Below are 18,776 nucleotides of genomic sequence, written 5' to 3'. Positions count from 1 at the left end.
CGAATGTAAAAATACGACTTGCTAATTTTATTCAATAAATATAATGTTACATCATTATAACATTAAAGAATATTATATAGTATCGTTCAGTAATTTCGTCCAACGTGCTCGGAGACTGATAACGAAAAAAGAAATTAAGGCAGGATAACATTTATACAGATTTTACGTCAAATGTGATAGCAACTCCTTCAAACACTTTTTCTAAAGATGCCTCATATACGATTTTATATTCATTCATGCACACTGTACAGAGCGTTTTAAGTGACCGAATGAGAGGTAGGAAAAATGTTGAGTATTTTGCTAATATCTTTTCAGCTCAATTTACATATGCGTTCACCTCGTTTCTTGCTATTACAGCTATTCTAATGATAAGTGATAGTTTTAGTTATAACGAAGTTTTATAATGTTTCCTCTCACTTTTCCTCTAAGACAGCACAAAACATGTAGTATGTTACAGTTTTCTTTTTACATTTTATTGATTTGGAGCGAAGCGTTTCAGATTACAGCTCACTAAATTGATTTGTACACATAGTTATTATGTATAGCAGAGCTTGACACTTGTAGTAATTGTTTATTATAATTTGAATTCAAATTTTATAAATACATTTAAAAATCACATCATTTATAATAGAATTTCCGGTTGAGGTTAGTATTTGATCTTGTTTTGATTAAAGTCAAAAAAATCACACAAAAATATTGATCTTTGTTCAAGAACAACATTTTTACGGAAATTAAAGTTTTAACTGTTCAGTGTTTAACTTTCGATATTGTATACATAACGCACAAGCATCTATATTTTTACATGTACTATAATTCAAATTCAATTTTATAAATCATATATTCCTCTAAAAAAAAGAGAAATCACATTTTCAAAAGAATCTTATCAACACATTGATTCATGATTGATATAAAAAGTCGCTTAATGTCTGCTACTAATTTTATAAAAACCAACGCTACTATCTAATTCCGCGATATAAATTTTTAGTTGGCTTAATTCTTATGTCATACTTTTTAAAAACAATTTTCATAGTTTTGAGCTTTGCTCAAATTTTACTCAACCATTTAAACATCAAGACACATTCCCATCAATATATTCTAATTATATATATCTGGAATTTCCGCACAAAATAAGATGATATTTAAATCTAATTTATATATATGCTTTACACTGGCAAAATGTTGAACGATTTCAGTGATATAAGCAATCGAGTTTAATGATGAAAAGTGAATCCAATGACTGCGATGGAATGATTATTTTAAAACTCGGTTGCTTATCCCGCTAAAATGTTGAATATTGTCGTACAGATAAACTCGACTTCGCTGTCATTCTAAAAGATTTAACAAAAAAGTTACATGTTTTTTTATTGTTGACCTTAAGGAAGCATTCTGTTTTAAAAAAAGGTGCCACTATAATTTATAATTAGTTATATTTATCACATTTGATAATTTTAAATGCTTTTAGTTAAAAAAAATTGTTTATTTTTTCATTTGATATTGGAAGAACTTTGTATAAATTTTAATATTTCGAGTCGAGTGTAGGCTCATAAGTGATTTAAGATATTCTTCTACTATTTATATTAAAAAATAAGATATATTTTTTATCACTTTATATACAATTTACTGTTCATTTCATAATTGTTCTTAAGCATAATAAATAATTTTGAAAAAAAGAACTAGCTAAAATTAATCAAACAAATGTAACTTAAATATTTATCTATATGCTCAGTTTCCATAGAGAAATGCACTTTCACTCATCATAATAACAGATGTCTATTTACAATATAAATAAACCTTCGTGTATTCAAAATTAGCTAATTTTCAAAATAAAAATTAAATTTAAATACATCTATCGATTTGACAATCGCCACAATCATCTCTTTTAAATTACCATTCAAATAAAAGAATTATTTGTTAGTTTATAGTTGAAAATTTGATTTTCTACCACATAAAAAATACTAAGGTGATCTTCGATACGTTTCATTTAAACATCTTTGTATAACCAAGTTGTGTAATTCGTTTTCCGAGGTATATATAACAAATGATCATTTATGCAATTTCATTTCATGATAAGATTGAAGGTATTCTTAACCATAATTTTATTCGATCGATACTTTAATGTTGGCCAAAGGTAAAATTGCATATATTGTAGAAATTTATATGGAATATTTACATTTCCCTCGCCTTTCGACAAATATTGAAATTTATTTTATGTGATACTTCAGTTTATAATTGTACTTTGTTTAACTGTTAATTAAAGCAATTTTTAGCTGCCATGTATATTAAATTTGACGATCATAATATTTTGTTTACTACCATTTATCCCAAATGCAAACAATGAATTTAAAATATATTAATTACAGGTACGTAAAAGATATTTAAAACTTTTTAGCCAAATCACAATATTTTTTCAAATCAACTCGAGTCTTGACTAATCTGTCAAATAAATAGAGGACATTGACGTATACGTTGAAATTATGCATGTAATTATAGAGAACTTAGTTATATATGTGATTTATATACGTGTCAATTAAAAATCATGATCAGATTCCGAAAATAAGCAAATGTTACTTTGAGCGTTATTATGGTTCTATCACATGTGTTAGTTTTCACTTCTTTTTATTTCAAATTTTAGCAAGACATGGCTGATATGTACAATAGTAAATATTCGTTTCTGTTTCGGATTAGAGAATCTAATCCAAAATTTAATGTAGTTAAATTTTATATTCTGTAGGTATACTATAAGATTTCATTCTCTAACTTAGTTATGTTTTCGAGTTTTACTAATAATGATAGTATTAACTTTATGACAAACCAAATTAACTAAAATTTTTTGAGCATACTGTATATAAAAAAATATCAAAGGTACATCTTGGCGTTTTTATAACAAAGGCTATCTAAGTCAAAAAAATTTATGAATATTTGCTGTTTTACAAGTATTTTCTAATTATGTAGATTCCGTACGTTTTATTGTAATATCTTTTGCTTGAATCCAAATATCTTGGCATAATGTGTTTTCATACGATAAATTTGATGATACGTAATTTGATCTATCGTAGTTTTAAGTGAACTACTTTTTTGGCGTTGAAATGGACGTAAATCTAATGTAACCATGTTTAATCGCCGAAAAAAGTACTTTGCTTGAGTGTGCGATAATTCAAGCCCGACGTTATCAAAATAGATGAACGAGGTATCAATTTAAAGGGTAAAAAGCAGCTTTAAAATGAGCAATCTTGCATTCAAAATTTGTCTTGGTCGAAAGTTGTGACTGTAAAATTTCAAAGGATCATTTTCTAAATATATTTTTCTCCTTAGCTCAGATAGCTCAGATGGAACAAGATGCTAATGTCTAATATTTTTCGACATAGAATATGCTCAAAAAATAATAGAGCATTTGGTTTACTAGTAGTTTATACTTTCATTGTAAGTTTATAAATAAAATGTTGCGCTTATTTTAACCACAATTAATTTGAAGTACACATCTCAAAATATTTTGTTAATGTTTTGTCAAGTAAATGTTCAGAATTAAATTACATTAATTGCGTATTATTGATAAATAAATATTGTTTTCTATTCCTATAAATCAAGTTTCAAACTTTTTTATTTTTTTATTTTCCTCACATTGAAGGTCGATTTTTTCGTAAGAACTGTTTACATGTACACTTTTTCAATTGCTCGCTCAAGTTTTCTTTTTGAACGATAGCTTGATCGAAATCTCGCAGATACCGGTAATACGCTTTTTGCGCTTGTGTGCTCCGATTCGTCAAACGAAAAAAACCGCACACGCTCCATTGACGTGACTGATTGATAATTAACGCTTCTAGCGCTCAGCGCAAATACCAGCTATGCGCTCATTCGTAAAGCGAGACTTCACCATTACCGTACTTCCACAATCATAAAACACATACACACATACACACTCATATATATGACGACTGTTTTTCATGTTAACATTGATGTTCGGTTCATGAACACTTTCATACTCATTATGTATACAACGTTGTTTTAGACTTTTAATTGACTTACACCGGCAGATATTTTCGTATTCTCAGAAAAATATATTTGATGAAATATTTACAATTTTTCAAAGATATTGAAACAAAGTATAAATTATATATTTTTTTTACAACCATCGGTGTAAGTACAAAAATATTTTTAACTGCAACTTCTCTGATTCATTGTAAAATATACAAAAATTATTCGTGAATTCGTCACAAAATAAATAAAATAAATGAAGCACAGATGCCAAAAGTCAATAAAAACTTAATTACATAAAATTATAAGACATTTTCTGAGAGTACATCACACGTAGTTTCATACAAAAGATCAGTTATTCATTTACAACACAGTTCTTTGTTTTTACAATTCGTCAATAAATATGCTAAGGAAATCTCTTAAATTACACATCAACTGTATTTAATATTCACCGAATGCACAAACATACAAGATCACTGCACACTTATCACTCTTAATGCAGGTTCGTTGCAAAATTAAGATTGTAAGTTTCTAGCTCCATAGGTTGCAGCGCAATTTGCTGTAGTCCGTCCTTCAGATACTTGTGCACTTTCGTACCAGTGAGTGAAGTTTTCGTAACGTTGGGAGCAGTCAATTTATAAAACGAAGTGTCAGACGAGAGTTTATCGTAGAGCGGGCAGTGCTTGATTGTTATGTCAGCGCCAACAGTACAACTGTAGCCTTGTCTATGCAGAACCATCAGCGCATTACTGGTAGGGTAGTGAGGCATTTTTGGGTCATGGTTCGTTCTAAGATTCAACAGATGAATGTCACAGGGTAGACTTTGGCTGAGCAGCCTCGTCTCCGGTGCCAATTTGATCTCCGTCTCCGAACCGTCAACGACAAAAATGTTGACGGGGTAGTTCAAGGAATTACTCATTTGATTAGCAAACAGAGATGGCTTGGAGTATTTGTCCTTTTCACCGAGTACATCTTCCAACAGTAACCAGTGTTTGATAACCGTTTTTCGATTGTCTAATAGACCTTCGCCCATTCCTCTCGAATCATCGTACAATGTCCGCCGATCCAACATAACTTCTAACCATCCAGGTTGATAACTTGCAGCTCCTTGAGCGTGATTCACAAGCAGAGTCAGTCGATGAGCAGTATCCTCAATGTAAGCCATCGACGTGATAGGAAAATAATTGCCCTCGATGCCTATCCTTTCAATTTTGGTTCGCTTGATCATCTGGTGGCCGTTCATATCCGTGTAAAACTCCGGAGGATCGCCATTGACTATGTCCGTCTGAAGTCGCATAAACATCTCGGTCTCGCGGTTTTTCGGCGGCGTCTCAAAATCTATGATGTTTCGCAGATGTATCGCTTCGGACAGCCCGCCGTCTTTGTGATAGATGGCCACGTTATGAGCTAGCAATTTGCCATACTCGACCGTCAACCTCGAGCTGAGCGCACCCGAGACGATGTAGATTTTCTGATGAGGCGTGTAAGCTTCGAGAACGTCTTTGTCGGAGTCCCGCAGATTGGGATCAGGCATGAAGAGATAGGCGCCGCTGTGGAACTGTGCAGACGCGTAGGCTGCAAACTGGATATTACACTGGACAATCTTGCCGCTTGGCTTTTTGGTGATGCGCTTGAGGAAGCCGGTTTGTCCGTCGAACAGTAGCTTCATTCGCTGATTCTCCAACTGCACGTCGCCCACTTGCATAGGTTTGATTGGGAAGACGTTGTCCTTGCCGCACCTGGTGCAGTAGACCGTGGAAATAGCTTCGGCCGGTACTCTGTCGGTCTGCTGCAGGTAGTATACCGCTATCGTCAGGGGTTTCAGGTCAGCTGCGAAAAGTACGACGTAGAGGTCGTGCGTGATGCTCGTTGCGTTCATCACCGGAGCGATCTGATAGGGTATGGGATTCTTTTGCGAATCCAAGATCCTCACCCGGTAAGTCGATACCTTGAGAGTGATTATCTCTTGTCGGGGCTGAGCGAGTGCATTGAACAGGACGATACGTTTGGTCTCGCGGCTGTTGACGCTGATTGGGATCTTTTTCGGTAACTTCTCGTAGCTGTCGCGATCGGACTCGGACAGCACGTAAACTTGGCTAGTAGTGGAATTCGATTTGACTTCCGTCGCGGCGAGCGACTGGATGGCGAAGCTCTGCAGACTCGTCATATCGGATATCGATTCGAACAGCTTCAAAGCGTAGTCCTTCATTACGAAGGATTTGGAAGTGCCGGTGATGGCGTCGTGGTGCTGAAAGAGCCCAAGATTCCGGCGAGCTTTTACCAGCTTCTCAAAGTACGTCTCGTACATCTTGATGTCGCGAGCCGTTTGCTTGGCCACGTTCAATGCGATCGTATAGAGTATTTCAGCCGAACGTAGATTCGCCTCCAACTCGCGATCGAGAATTTTCATGTACGGTCGCGTGGTGAAGTAGCCACTCCAGTAAGCTGGTCTTCCCTCGCTAAAGATGTCGGAGTAGACGAAAAAGTCACCTTTGAGCGTTGGGAAGCGTGCCATACGCTTTTGGATTTCATTAAAATAATCCTTTGGCGTGCCAAACACTACTTCGGCGTTGTAATCGTCTTTCCGGCTATTTATAAAGTCGATCAGGATTTTGTAGTTTGTGTATTGTTGGTCCCATTCTATGGGATGATCGTACCTATAACAAAACAGTTAAAAGCCAATTTTTATTATTCCTTTCCGAGTTGTATTTATCTATTATTATTATTTTCTTTATTACTAATTACTACTTTCTCGTGTATAACACGTTCTAATATTAATAATTGGAATAATAGCATTAGATAGTCAATATTTTTTTAATGAAATATTCGATGAAAAGTGTCTTGAATATTGAAAATAAAGTTTCAATTTCCAATGTTCATATCAAATAGGTAAAGTATAACTGAACTGACGTACCTAAAATCATCCCCGAGAGGTATTAACACAACATTGTGTGGAAAAAGTGAGCCAGTTTTGAAGTACTGCTCCAACAACTGTTCAGCCATCGCCTTTACATTGCTCGACGTGATATCAACAGCCTTGGCCGAATACTCGGTATACTCGTTACGTATCTTCCTGAAGTCATAATTGAGGCAGACGTGAGGATGTGGACCGCACGAATGCTTGATGTTGTAGATGTCGAAGGGTTGATTGTGGGTGAGCATATCCGAGGCTCCGCTTTGATCCCAAGGCTGCACCCACACAAAGTCACCGTACTGCTTCTTTGCAAACCACTGCTTCCACGCGTAATGTATCCGTTGGATCACTGTGCCCGAAGCTCCGGCTGATTTCAAGAGATAGGGTACTGTGCTTCCGTGACCGAACGGATCGACCGACCAGCCTGACTCTGGAGTCACGTCCAAATTCGTTTTCAGCCATTGGTGACCTAAAACATTATAAGAAAGCAGTTTCGTTGAAAAATTACGGGTTTTTTAAGTGCCATTTAGAATGAAGTAATTGACTAACTGTCTAACTAACTGCGAAAATGATACAAGTACGTCTAATTAACGTTAATATATTTTGTTGTCGAGCAACATGATATTTGCATAATATAATGTTAGCATATATCCAAGAAGTTCGTATCACAAAGTTGCCTTGAAATTTATGGGGCGCGCCCGTGTAAAGGCGTGAGATTATCAAGCTTTGCCGTCAGCTAAGGGTATGCACCAAAGCATAATACAGTCCAAAGTTTGCGCGAAAGCTTTCGCAAATCTCCAACTCATAATTAATCTGGGCGTTGAACAATTTCGATTTACTCTTTCTTTTTTCGCTCGTGAAAATGTGCTTTTAAAAAGTTGAGAGCACGACAAACGAACTGCGAGAAGTTGGAATTTCAAATTCATTAACTTGAAATAACTATCCCGAAGAGTAATTTAGCAAATAGCTCTCCGCGGCCGCACAGCTACAGCGCAAGAAGGAGAGCACACTGGGTAAAGGATGCGAGCCAAGTCTGGGAAAAGCGAATGAAGGCGACAACGATGAGAGAACAGCTTGCAAATTTGCGCTGGATTTTCGTCGCGGCGAGTGACTCCGAGTCGCGTGTACCATCGGCAGAGCTTCAATTAGAGGTCTACGAAGTTGATGATTTCAAGAATACGTAGCGTCGTAACGTTTTCATGTTCCACGAGCAAGCGAGAGAGGGAAGCTTTTAATTCTGGCAAACAAGTAATTATCGCGCGATATTGTATAGAGTATATAACAACCCCGTCTTTTATAATGAGAATGGGGTTGTGCTCACGGAGAGAACCTGCCTTGATTGCGAAATGCCAGTCACGTAGGAGTGATTAAAAACTTGCACCTCGATATAAGCCATTAACGAAGCAAAAAAAGAGTACTGAGAGGAGGGGTTGGCAATATAAGCTTTTGTCGACGACAGTATCGCCTATTTTTTCCCTCTCACTTAACGCGATGCCGTAATTAAGCACATAATTGATATTTTTAATTCTGAGACAAGACAGACAGTTGTTTATTCTGATTTGCGTGAACCTTTTAATAATTGGTTAAATACATTGAATACCGAGTTTTTGATGAATGTTTTGAATAAGTTTCATATCGAAAGTGGCCTTTCGAAAAATAATCCTCATCGCAGGCGGACTTTTTTCTGATCACTTTTGTGCGCCGACGATCATTTGTTGCATAATTTTAGAGCAGCTGAAAGGCACTCGTAGAGTAATGAACGCTAAAAGCACATATGCGTAATAAAAAAAATTACGTTCGGGCTTGACGAGAAGACAAATTAATTAGGTTTAAATGCCCCTCGGCGTGCAGATAAGCAGATTAATGAGGCGATAAATTTTTATGGAGAACACTTTCCGTCCTGCTCGATGGCGTAATGATCAACCACCGCGGTTTTCCAAAAACCCCACGATACGCTTGTGAATTTGGAAATATGATGAATCGAAGGGCTTCGCGGCCGGGGGAACGCGCGCGACCCGACAATCATAAAAATAATTGTGTCCGAGCTAATTATGCTTGCGCCAATAATGATTTCCCGAGAGAAGCGCACTCGAAAGCGCTTTGTTTCCGCGTTAGTGCGAGCTTGCGTGTATTGCAGTAGTCTGGAACACGCTGGCGATAAATCCAATGGCTTGATGCATTTAATGTATAAAGCTCTGAATGCCCCGCGCGCTGCCTGACGCATCGATCGTAATGACGTGATAATGCATTTGACGCAATGCTCCCTCTTATTTTGCAGTAGACGCGTATGAAAAGCGCATCGTTCGATATTGTATTCTCGTTTGATATTCAGGATACGCAATATCATTTTGTGCTAATACAAAAACGCGGTGAATTAATTTCGAAACGAGCTGCTTGTTCATCAAAGTAAATTAAGGATATTAATGTTGATTAAATATATTTCCAATTTATCAGTTCAGAATAGAGTTTACACTTGGCGCATTCAAAGCGTGCATATTTAAATATTATCGCCGACAAGTCTAACTCTAAAATAGAATGTCATTTGACGGAAGTATCGCGAATAAAAGCAATTCATATCTAAAAGTCGCGTATTCCGCTTCAGCCAGCCTCATGGAAATATCAGTGCCTTGTATGTTGGAGAAATCGGGCGATGTAACCGAGTAACAGACTGTTTGGCAGAATCTATCAGTAGAAGAGCGGGAGGTTCGAGCGTCGAGCACACGTACGGATTATATTGGCAGTAGCGAGGCTTTATTCGGCGCCAATCGATAACCAATTATTACGAGCCGGTAGTTATTTCCTTCCATAACGCTGCACCCACGCACCTTGATAACCTGACGGTTAGTTCGTGCGAGTTCCTATCTGTAGCGTTTGAGTCTCTCTATCTTTCTCTCTTTTTCTGTTTTAGCTTTGCGCGAGATATGAGTTCTGTACGAAAAAGGGGATATATAGAAGTCCCGATTGAAAAATAGTTCCGCTGTTCTCTTTTATTTTGCAGGGCGTTGAGGAGAGAGAGAGAGAGAGAGAGAGAGAGAGAGAGAGAGAGAGAGAGAGAAAGAGAAAACTTTTTGGAAAAATGCGATTGGAATTTGTGTTCCATTTTTTCGTTCTTTTTACTTTTTGTCAGCTCGATGGCAAAATTTCGTTTGTTAAAATGGGTAATAGCCAAATTTCAGCTGACGTTAATCAAATATCACACAGCCAGCACTCCTGAACTAAAAAAATTTATTTTATTAAAAATATATTATATTTTTTATATTCACTTTTCGAATATTTACAATTTTTGAAAGTTCCAAATCCAAATATTCGCATTTTATAAAGGCTGTTTCTCCATATAACGATTATGCTTTAACAATAATAATGCAATAAATTAATACAAGATTTGAATAACAAGTAGGTAGTATCATTAAAACACAGCAGATATAAACAACTTTCATTGTAAAGTTTTCCAGTCGCGTGAGTTGACATTGATATTTTCTGTTACAAAGCTCAAAGTAGATCATGTCATGCGACCGACTGACATCAGTGATAAAAATCGACTATAGTCAGACGAGGCATGGTATTACGTAAAACAGTCAACCTGCTTTATCCCAGCTGATATATCGAATACTAATAATGCAACAAAATAAATAATGGTGGAGAATTTTGCATAATATTTATAAATTTAAAACAATAATGAAAATGCGGTTTTTTGAAATATAATTAGTACTAACTACAATGAGTAGAAAGTTAGAGTTGGAATACATTTTATGGAGCTAAGTAATCTGATAGGGTGCACTCTGAAATTATAACTGTAGCTAAGTTTGATCCTAATAGACAGCGGATTTAGTCCCGCAGATAGTCAAAGTTAATTATAATAGAATTACCTACTACGCCATTGTTATTGTATTACCTACTCAGCCATTGTTACAACGACACGACCTCTTAGATTGTATAGTGGAAACGGAAAGATCATTAAGGTTAACGAACCGGTTTGCGCAATCTTAGAGAAGTCAGTGGTGTCAAATAAACTCGAACTATTTAAAGAAAATCAGCGTCTAGCTTCTACACTTTTGATTTGAGCTTTTTGCCTATCGAACCGTGCGTTTTTGTTTTTTCAAAGAGATTATTTGATGCCTGAGCAAAAGTAAAAGCGAGCGCGTTTCTTTTCGTGAATCCTCTTTTCCCAACACAGTCGCCAGCCAAAGTCGTGATCGTTCTTCCATGAAGTTTTACGAACTCCAGCTAATCCGTAGACTACAACTAGGCTATATACCGTAGCGCGCTGCGCTGGCTGGCGCACTTCCACTCGTTTAATTCCTGTGACGTCGTGGGGCATTCCGGTACACGGATCGGCACTCTCGCATCTCTTATTGTCTCGTTTTCCCGACTTATACTTCCTCCTTATTCTGCCTTCTCCCACACAGTCTTACACGCTCTACCTCTTATAAATTTCATTTCAACTAGCGAACAACTAGCTGCTGCTTACGTTTATCGACGTAACGAATTCCTCGAAGGAACAGCAACAACGATTATCGCTGTCATACGAAATCTCATAATTGTATTTTGAAGAAGAAATCACTGCGACTTAGGAATTTCTCAGACAAGTAGATTCACAATTATATCGGGATACATAGATGCCTTGAGAAATGGAAATAATGCTAGACAATTCATAGCTCTGCAAATTGCCGAGAAAATCTTTGGTCGTACCGCTTGCCGGTTACGGCCGACAGCATTGTAATAGGTAGCTATTTATCAGTGGTCAACCCTCAAGCCACTTGAAATTTCATTCCGAATCCGCAGTTACTACATTGCTGGCAACTGAAATACTAGAATTGCTCGAGCTCATTCAAATTAATTGCGGATCAAGTTGCATTTTTCAAGCTCTGTCAATATGGCTACGCTAAGCAACTGTTTCACTATTACTAAATATAAATATATATTGTTTGCATTTTAATGAAATACAAGAATTTTCACTTTGTGAATTCATGAAATAATATTGAATTTCAAAGGTAGAGAATTTTCTCAATTTCGAGCGGTAGTATAAACACAGTTATAACAGTGACTTTTTTACTGTTTTTAATAACGATTTATTCCATATGCGTGAATGATCAAAACATCGAAGGATTAACATTCAATAATGATACCTATTTGTAATTTATTAAATATCATTTTTTTAAAACGGTCGGATTATGATAAGCGCAATAATTGAAACAACGACGTTTCACGTGTTAACATTAATTTAGGCCACGCCTTGCCTCGAGAACTCGTATTTCCCTTGACATAGCTAACGATGTTTTCCGGCCACTTATCGTCTGGCTCCTCTTCAATAAAGCTCCCCTTAGACCACTGCTATGGTGACAAACCTTGGTACAGTACAAGCGACAAGACAATGGTTAGACAATGTACAACTCCGGGTGACGATAGCGTAGTGCAGTAGTGGAAATAGTCAAGGAGATGCCGGAGAAAGATGTTAACCGGTCGGCCGACCATAGACGAATCCTCAAGCCAACCAACATTGTTATTGATACTTTTTAACTTGTTTATCTCTTTTTCTAATTCTGAATATAGAAAATAAATTTTCTTTAAGGAAACTAACCAGCGCAGAAAAAATTACGAAGCTGCAGTAAAAGTATCGATCCAGAAGAGTGGAAAATTCTCGATTACATGAACAATGTTATTACCACGATGTACACAAATATCTTACATGGAATAGACTGGAGTGCCGTAATTCTTATGCAATGTTAAACACGTACGAGGGGCCACCAGAAAAATAGTAATTCCAATTACGCGGCTTGGCGAATTATGCCAGACGACGAGCGCGAGAAACAAATAAACAGCCGTAGTATTTTTCATCCGGCGGATATTTTAATTCGCGAGGAAGATCTCGCTGCCTCTTCCTTTCTTCTCTGCGCTATGCCTGTCATTTCTCTCTTTTTTCCCAGCTCCTCTGTCCGTTCGTCTTCCTTTTTTTGTTCTCCTTCCTACGGCTAAGTGAGCTTTTAATTTGATTTCGTTGGCACAGCGACCGTAGGGTAATAAGTGCAAAGTGAATTAGCGTCTGCTACGCGTAAATAATGGAAAACTTTATAGCCGTATTAAAGGGGCAAAGTGATTGATTATATTATACGACGAGCTGCTTTGTCGATATTTTGGTTTTTCGAATGATATGATTTCCACGCATTAAAATCGAATAATTTGGATTCTCAGTTATCAGTTACCTGCAATTTCGAATAACTATCTTGGCTATTGATAAGAAACAACATTTCAACAACAATTAAAATCTAACCTGCGATATCAATATTGAAAAGGCTTTTTAATTAGTATTTGAAGACAGTAAACTGTTAAACCAATAATAGTTAGCGAAAGTGCAATTAAACTTAGTAGTATTATTATTCAATTGGTATAAGTGTTCGATCAAATGAAACCAAATATTTCTACCTCGAGCGCTGGAAAATTAAGCTTTGCAGTTAAACGGAAGTCGAGTAGTATTAAATGGAAACGCTGAAGCTCACTTGCAACGTAAAGTGATATGAACTTTTAATTAAACTAAACTGTACTAATGAAATACATATACGTTGAACGTTTTACACGATAGTGTTGATGTTTTATTTCTTCGTTATTGATATTTCATTTATTTTATTTTAAAGGGTCGAGTTACACGAAAGCTCTTGAATTTCTAAGGATTATTCTTTCTGAAAGTGTAGTAAAACGTTTTTCAGAGAAATACAGGGCATATAGTAATACGACAGTTAAATTACGTGTACCATGGAACCGTTCAGTAAATAACTTCACGAACATTCAGTTGTTAGCTACTCAACGATGCAAGGCTGATGAGCGATTCAATTAAAAAGTACTTAACCGGCATCCACATCAAGTAACATTAGGCGCGGCTAGACGGGGGAGTGGTATTGAACCTCGAAATTGCTTCTCGATTACTTGAGCAGACTTGCGTCACTGCACCACCACCACCACCGCGCGGCACGAATTTCGTCCATTTCATATCGCATCGCGTGTTACTGTCCAATGAAATTTGAGAACCCTTTGCTGTCAGGACCGTCGACTCTGAACTGAATGCGCGTCTCGTTTCGATTGTAAACGCGAACAATTATGAAAGAATCAATGAACAGATCACTGGTAATCCAACATTTCGTGATCTTTTATTTGTCATTTGCATGGTTGCACGTATTTTGCTGAATTTTTGCCATGGTTTTGCAAAAATCTCCGTTTTCATGAATCACTTGTATATTCCAAAGATGCCAGTGCACAATTGCTCGATAATACAGCGAATAACATATCTTTCAAGAAATGTTTTGTGCGCCGAATACGCCACAGCAAATTTTTGTTTGTTTAATTTCGTCTCGCATTATATCACGTCGATGCCCTAGACCATACGTCGCAACAAGCTTTCTGCGATATAGATGAAAATGCGCAGCGAAAACAGTTGTCGGGCTTTGAATAATATCGCGCACAATCGATCGGTCGAACGAGCAATTATAGAATGAAATGCGTGCAGCCTTCGATAATCCATAAAGCGGAATGAATTAGCAGAATAATTAACGCGCGAGTGGGCTCGATAATAAAAGCTCGAGTTAGCGATTCGGCGTGTACGGAGCGTGCGCGAGATGTCGTTAAAAGCGAAAAGTCAAAATAGCGTTGGGCAGAAACGCGGGAAGAACGAGTGAATCAAAGTTTATTAGCGAAAGGCTCTCTCGGCGCGCGCGGATCGAACAAACCATTAAACTACACTCGGCAGCAGCAGTAGCAGCGGGTAGCAGCGGGCGGCGGTGGCGGCGGCGCTACTCGGCTGATTATAACTCATTAGACGCGACATGTATGCATTAACGAAGGGAGGGAAGGCGCAGTTTTCGCCGCTGATATTCCCGTAATACCGGAGGGGCCGAATATAAGCGCGAGCACTCGTACCGACTGCAAGTGCGCCGCCGGGGGCTAACCCAATTTCGACGAACTAACCTACCCCTCACCGCCCCACCCCCCTTCGGCTGGGCTCTCGCGCGTTAATGCAGGCACCCACTAGAAAAAGAAATTTATATTTTCGCTGTAAATTGGTTTACGGAGCTCGAGCTTTTCGCTCGCGCCCGCAAGTTCGAGTGGTAATTATGTTGTAGCGAAGTAGCTGCGCGAAAGCCCGTTACTCTTTTCCGCGATCGCGTCGACGGAAATTTACACTCGGGTGTCAAACATTTTTATCAGCCTTAATTGGAGTTTAATTTTGTATCGAAGGCTCGAACTTTGAAAGCGCGCGACGAGACGCCAGTCCATTGTTCGATGCTCAACCATTCTCGGATAATGTTGTTAACGCCAAGATCCACGCCGAGTATGAAGTTCCGAAGCCCTTGTCGTTACAGCATTATTGCGCTTGCTCAATGTAGCGCAACGACAAAGTGATAGCGATTCCGCTTGCATTATCTTAATGAACAGATAGGTCGAAGCCATGCGCGCGAGCCGCGCTCGCATCTGAACCGTCGGCCTCACCAGCGGCGGACATAGCAATAATAATTATCGACGAAAGGCATGAAGCCAGTATCGATCTTCGCGGCGAACTCGAAGGCAATAAGCGTCTCTAGTCCGCCATGCGATATAGCACGACACGAATGGCAGTTTAGCCGAGCGTCAACGTGCTTGTACTCGTGCGTGGCTGTGCGTATACGTATATTGTCGCGCGGGAGCAGGACGAAGCGCAGCTCTTCCTTGTAGTTAGACGAAGTGTCTCTTGGGGGATTGTCATAAGCGCTCCGCATGCAGCGCTTGCGCGCTTGATACTAAACTTAGAAAATCGTTGCCGCGGCATTTGATCTATGTAAAGCGCGGCGGCGCAAGTGCTCCGTTCCAGAAATGTTGACTTTAGCCTGCGACGAGAGTGGGAGAGAGATTACGCGTAAAACTAGAGCAGCACATCAGCAGCACGTTTACGGCCAAATGTTTTGGTTTGCCTTCTCCATTAAACTTGGAATTGGCTTATCTACATCAGTTTTCGCGAGCGCGCGAGCTCGAGCGAGCTTCTTGCCCGCGGTTATTACGGCGGCTCGAGCCCCAAAGCGCGATGTCAGCTCGGTCATTTATTTTCACTCGTTTGGGCTGCTGCGCTGCTGCGCTGTTGCGCGCGTAAGAAATCAATCAACGTGAGTACACCCGGAAGAAAGCGAGCTTGTAATTAGAGTCGCGAGGACGCATCGAAGCGGCGAAAGGCCCGCTCTCGAATAGCGTTTCGCATGTAGCGACAGAAAGCTTGCTCGCGCAATTGTTTCCGCCTCGAGCAATTCCCCTTGAACTTGGCTGGAATCCCTGCGGGATATGGCGTGTGCTTTTCTCGCGAGGCCAAGTGTCGTCGTCGTCGTCGTCGTCGTCGTCGTCGTCGTCGTAGTCGTAGTCGTCGTCCTCGTCGTCCTCGTCGTTGGCGTTCGAGTAATCCCCCCGCGATTTTCGCTCGCGGAAATAAACAATAAAGTACAGAGAGCAGCAATCCCCGAGCCGAGCTTCGGCAAGTGGGTCGCACGCGAGGCCTTTAACCGTTGTGCGCCCGTTCTTTTCTCTTCTTCCTTGCTGTGCCGCGCGGCGCAAGAGTTTGAGACCTGGCCAAGGCACTTCTAATCAAGCTGCTGACGCACTTGCGAGCAATTTCCAGTGGACTCGACGACTTGCCGCGCACATTCTGTTTCTTGCTCGTGTTCAAACGCTGAGATTACCCATTCGGCGAGCCCTTCGTCCCAACTTGCCAGACGCTCTTCCCATTGAATCAGACTGTGTTCGTTGTTATTTTTTTAACGACCCTAGCTGTTCGCAAACTGCACCGTGGAAGCCGACGAAGAAAGCGAAACAATCAAATTTCATTTCATTGAATACATGCAAAATTGAAATGACATTTCATTTACTTTACGATTAATTGATGTACTTTGTAATGAGCTCCGATTGAGGTTCTCGCTCATCGTCATTAAAATTAATCGCGCACAGGGCACCCATACAACGGCGAGCGCCGTAGAAAAAAATTGGTACAACCGGATATGAAACGGATCGAAACACCGAGCGTGCCAGTATCGAGGAGCGTAATGTTAATTAAAACTGCAACGACTTTCGATAAATCAGCTTTGCTCCAAAAGAATAACGGTGATTACGACGAGGAAATCTAAAGAGGGAGTTTTATCCAACGCGAAAACTCGACACTTGATTAATACCCTCCTGAGAAATAAGTAAGCGAATGGCATCGTCGCCCACAACTTTTCCTTTTCCTCTCTCGTCTTGTGCTTGCATTACCGACATTTCCTTTTTCACCTAGCCGTCTCCCATTTCCTATTTTCTTTTACCCCTCCCGCTTCCTTTTATGTCTTTGCCGTAGTCGCCAACCCTACCGCCCGTCTATTTACCTTTGTTAGCGTTCCTCCTCCTACGTCTTTTTTTTTCGTTCGTTTTTTTTCTTCTTTCGCTCCGATTATTCCATTTTCTTCACCACTTTTTTCCCGTCGTCGGAATTTCTACGGCGTCTTTCCTCTTTTGCGCCAATTGCGTTGCGCTCTTTTTCACTTTGTTTGCCTGCTGCTGAGCTCGTGGTGGCTCGGGAAAGAATATATGCGCCACGTTACGTCGCGGTCGAGGCGACAAAGGGGATTTCCCCTTAAAAAGTACTTTAGCGTTGTCTCTGCTCGCTTTGCGAGCCATTCAAATTGGCTTACGTTGGAAAATACAAAGTTATCCGAAACTTTAATTACCTCGCGGATGTTTCAAGCTTCTTTCTTTTTTCTACCTCGATTGTCAAGAATGTTGATTTTTTGTCTGAGAAATGAGTTTGAACAAAGGTAGTGCCATTCACTTTGATGACCGTAATTCTCTCATGCCAACTACTTGAATTATGTTTAATCTGTACGATTAATTAGTTGCAATAAAGGAGAGAGGCAAGGGTAAGTTAATTGAAGCAGGTGGATGTGTGAGGTTGTAAATAAAAGTTATTTAATAACAGAAAGATACAGAGAGTTGAACTTATAACTAAAAAGAAAATCTACTATCTGCTATGCTACTTACAGATTGCTCGCATAGCCTTTAAACCACTAAACGATACCTTACATGAATGGCCATTCACTAAACAACGCTGACCGAGCGATGCCGCATGCACGACTCGTGCGAGAAGGAAGACGTCTCCTGGAGGAGACGGGCACGGCCCGCACTGCGCAACTCCTAGTGTTCGAGGTGGGCCGAGTGCCGCTGATCGGGCTGCCCAGGGTTTGGAAACGTCTCAGAGAGTACCGCACGTACTCTCAGCTAGGCCGATGGTTGCCTTAGCCCTTTTGAAGCGGTCGCAGGCGAAGGGGAGAAAGAGACACACACACGTACCAGTTGCTCGATGCAACTCAATAATAACACTTATAACTAAGGCGCGCGGAATACAGCGCCTGAACAGAACAATGAAAACGCACAACTATAGTAACTAACTACACGCAACGATCTACACTCGATGCAGAGTGAGGAAGAACTCTGCCTCATCAAGCCGTCGACCCATAGAGCCGAAAAACTGGCACGATATGGCCTCATCAGGGCCAGCCAATCAGGGAGACTCAAACAAAGAGAGAGAAACAAAAAACGCCCCTCCTTATCTTGGCCTTGAGAGCGAGGCTGAACAGCAACCGGGTAATTCCACTATGCGTCAGTGTGGCCCACGATCGCCGGCGTGCAATTGGATGCTCGAGTGTGACCGCGCTCAACGCGTGAGCCACAAACCGTCGCATTCGTCCACGGTTTGGGTCTTCCACCTATCCAGACGTGTCAAGACGCAAAAGAAAGCGAGACCACGCACATACACTCAAAAAAAATGAACGTCCGCTCCTGCGTCGTTAGGAGCGCAGAATGCCGCGAACAAATTATTTATCTAAAGTATTCAATTAGGTCAATTTTCTAGAAAGTC

The 18,776-nt window shown here is 39.7% G+C and overlaps 1 protein-coding gene across 2 annotated transcripts in view; it reads right to left on the bottom strand.

Annotated features, from left to right (window-relative positions):
• Positions 1-1,663: 1,663 nt before the first annotated feature.
• Positions 1,664-18,776, bottom strand: part of LOC131668661 (alpha-mannosidase 2) — a 141,686-nt gene continuing 124,573 nt past the window's right edge. For both annotated transcript variants that reach the window (XM_058943018.1, XM_058943017.1), the window contains 2 exons: positions 6,887-7,355; positions 1,664-6,629 (listed from right to left, as the gene is read on the bottom strand). In XM_058943018.1, the coding sequence (XP_058799001.1) occupies positions 4,466-6,629; positions 6,887-7,355 (2,633 nt within the window). In that variant the 3' untranslated portion in view covers positions 1,664-4,465. The remainder of the gene's footprint in view (positions 6,630-6,886; positions 7,356-18,776) is intronic.

Source organism: Phymastichus coffea, unplaced genomic scaffold (genome assembly GCF_024137745.1).
Source record: "Phymastichus coffea isolate CEN01 unplaced genomic scaffold, Cenicafe_Pcof_1.1 PCOF00082, whole genome shotgun sequence".
Classification (NCBI taxonomy): Eukaryota; Metazoa; Arthropoda; class Insecta; order Hymenoptera; family Eulophidae; genus Phymastichus; species Phymastichus coffea.
The sequence above is the reverse complement of the archived record's forward strand: the minus strand, read 5'-3'. Positions and strand labels throughout refer to the sequence as shown.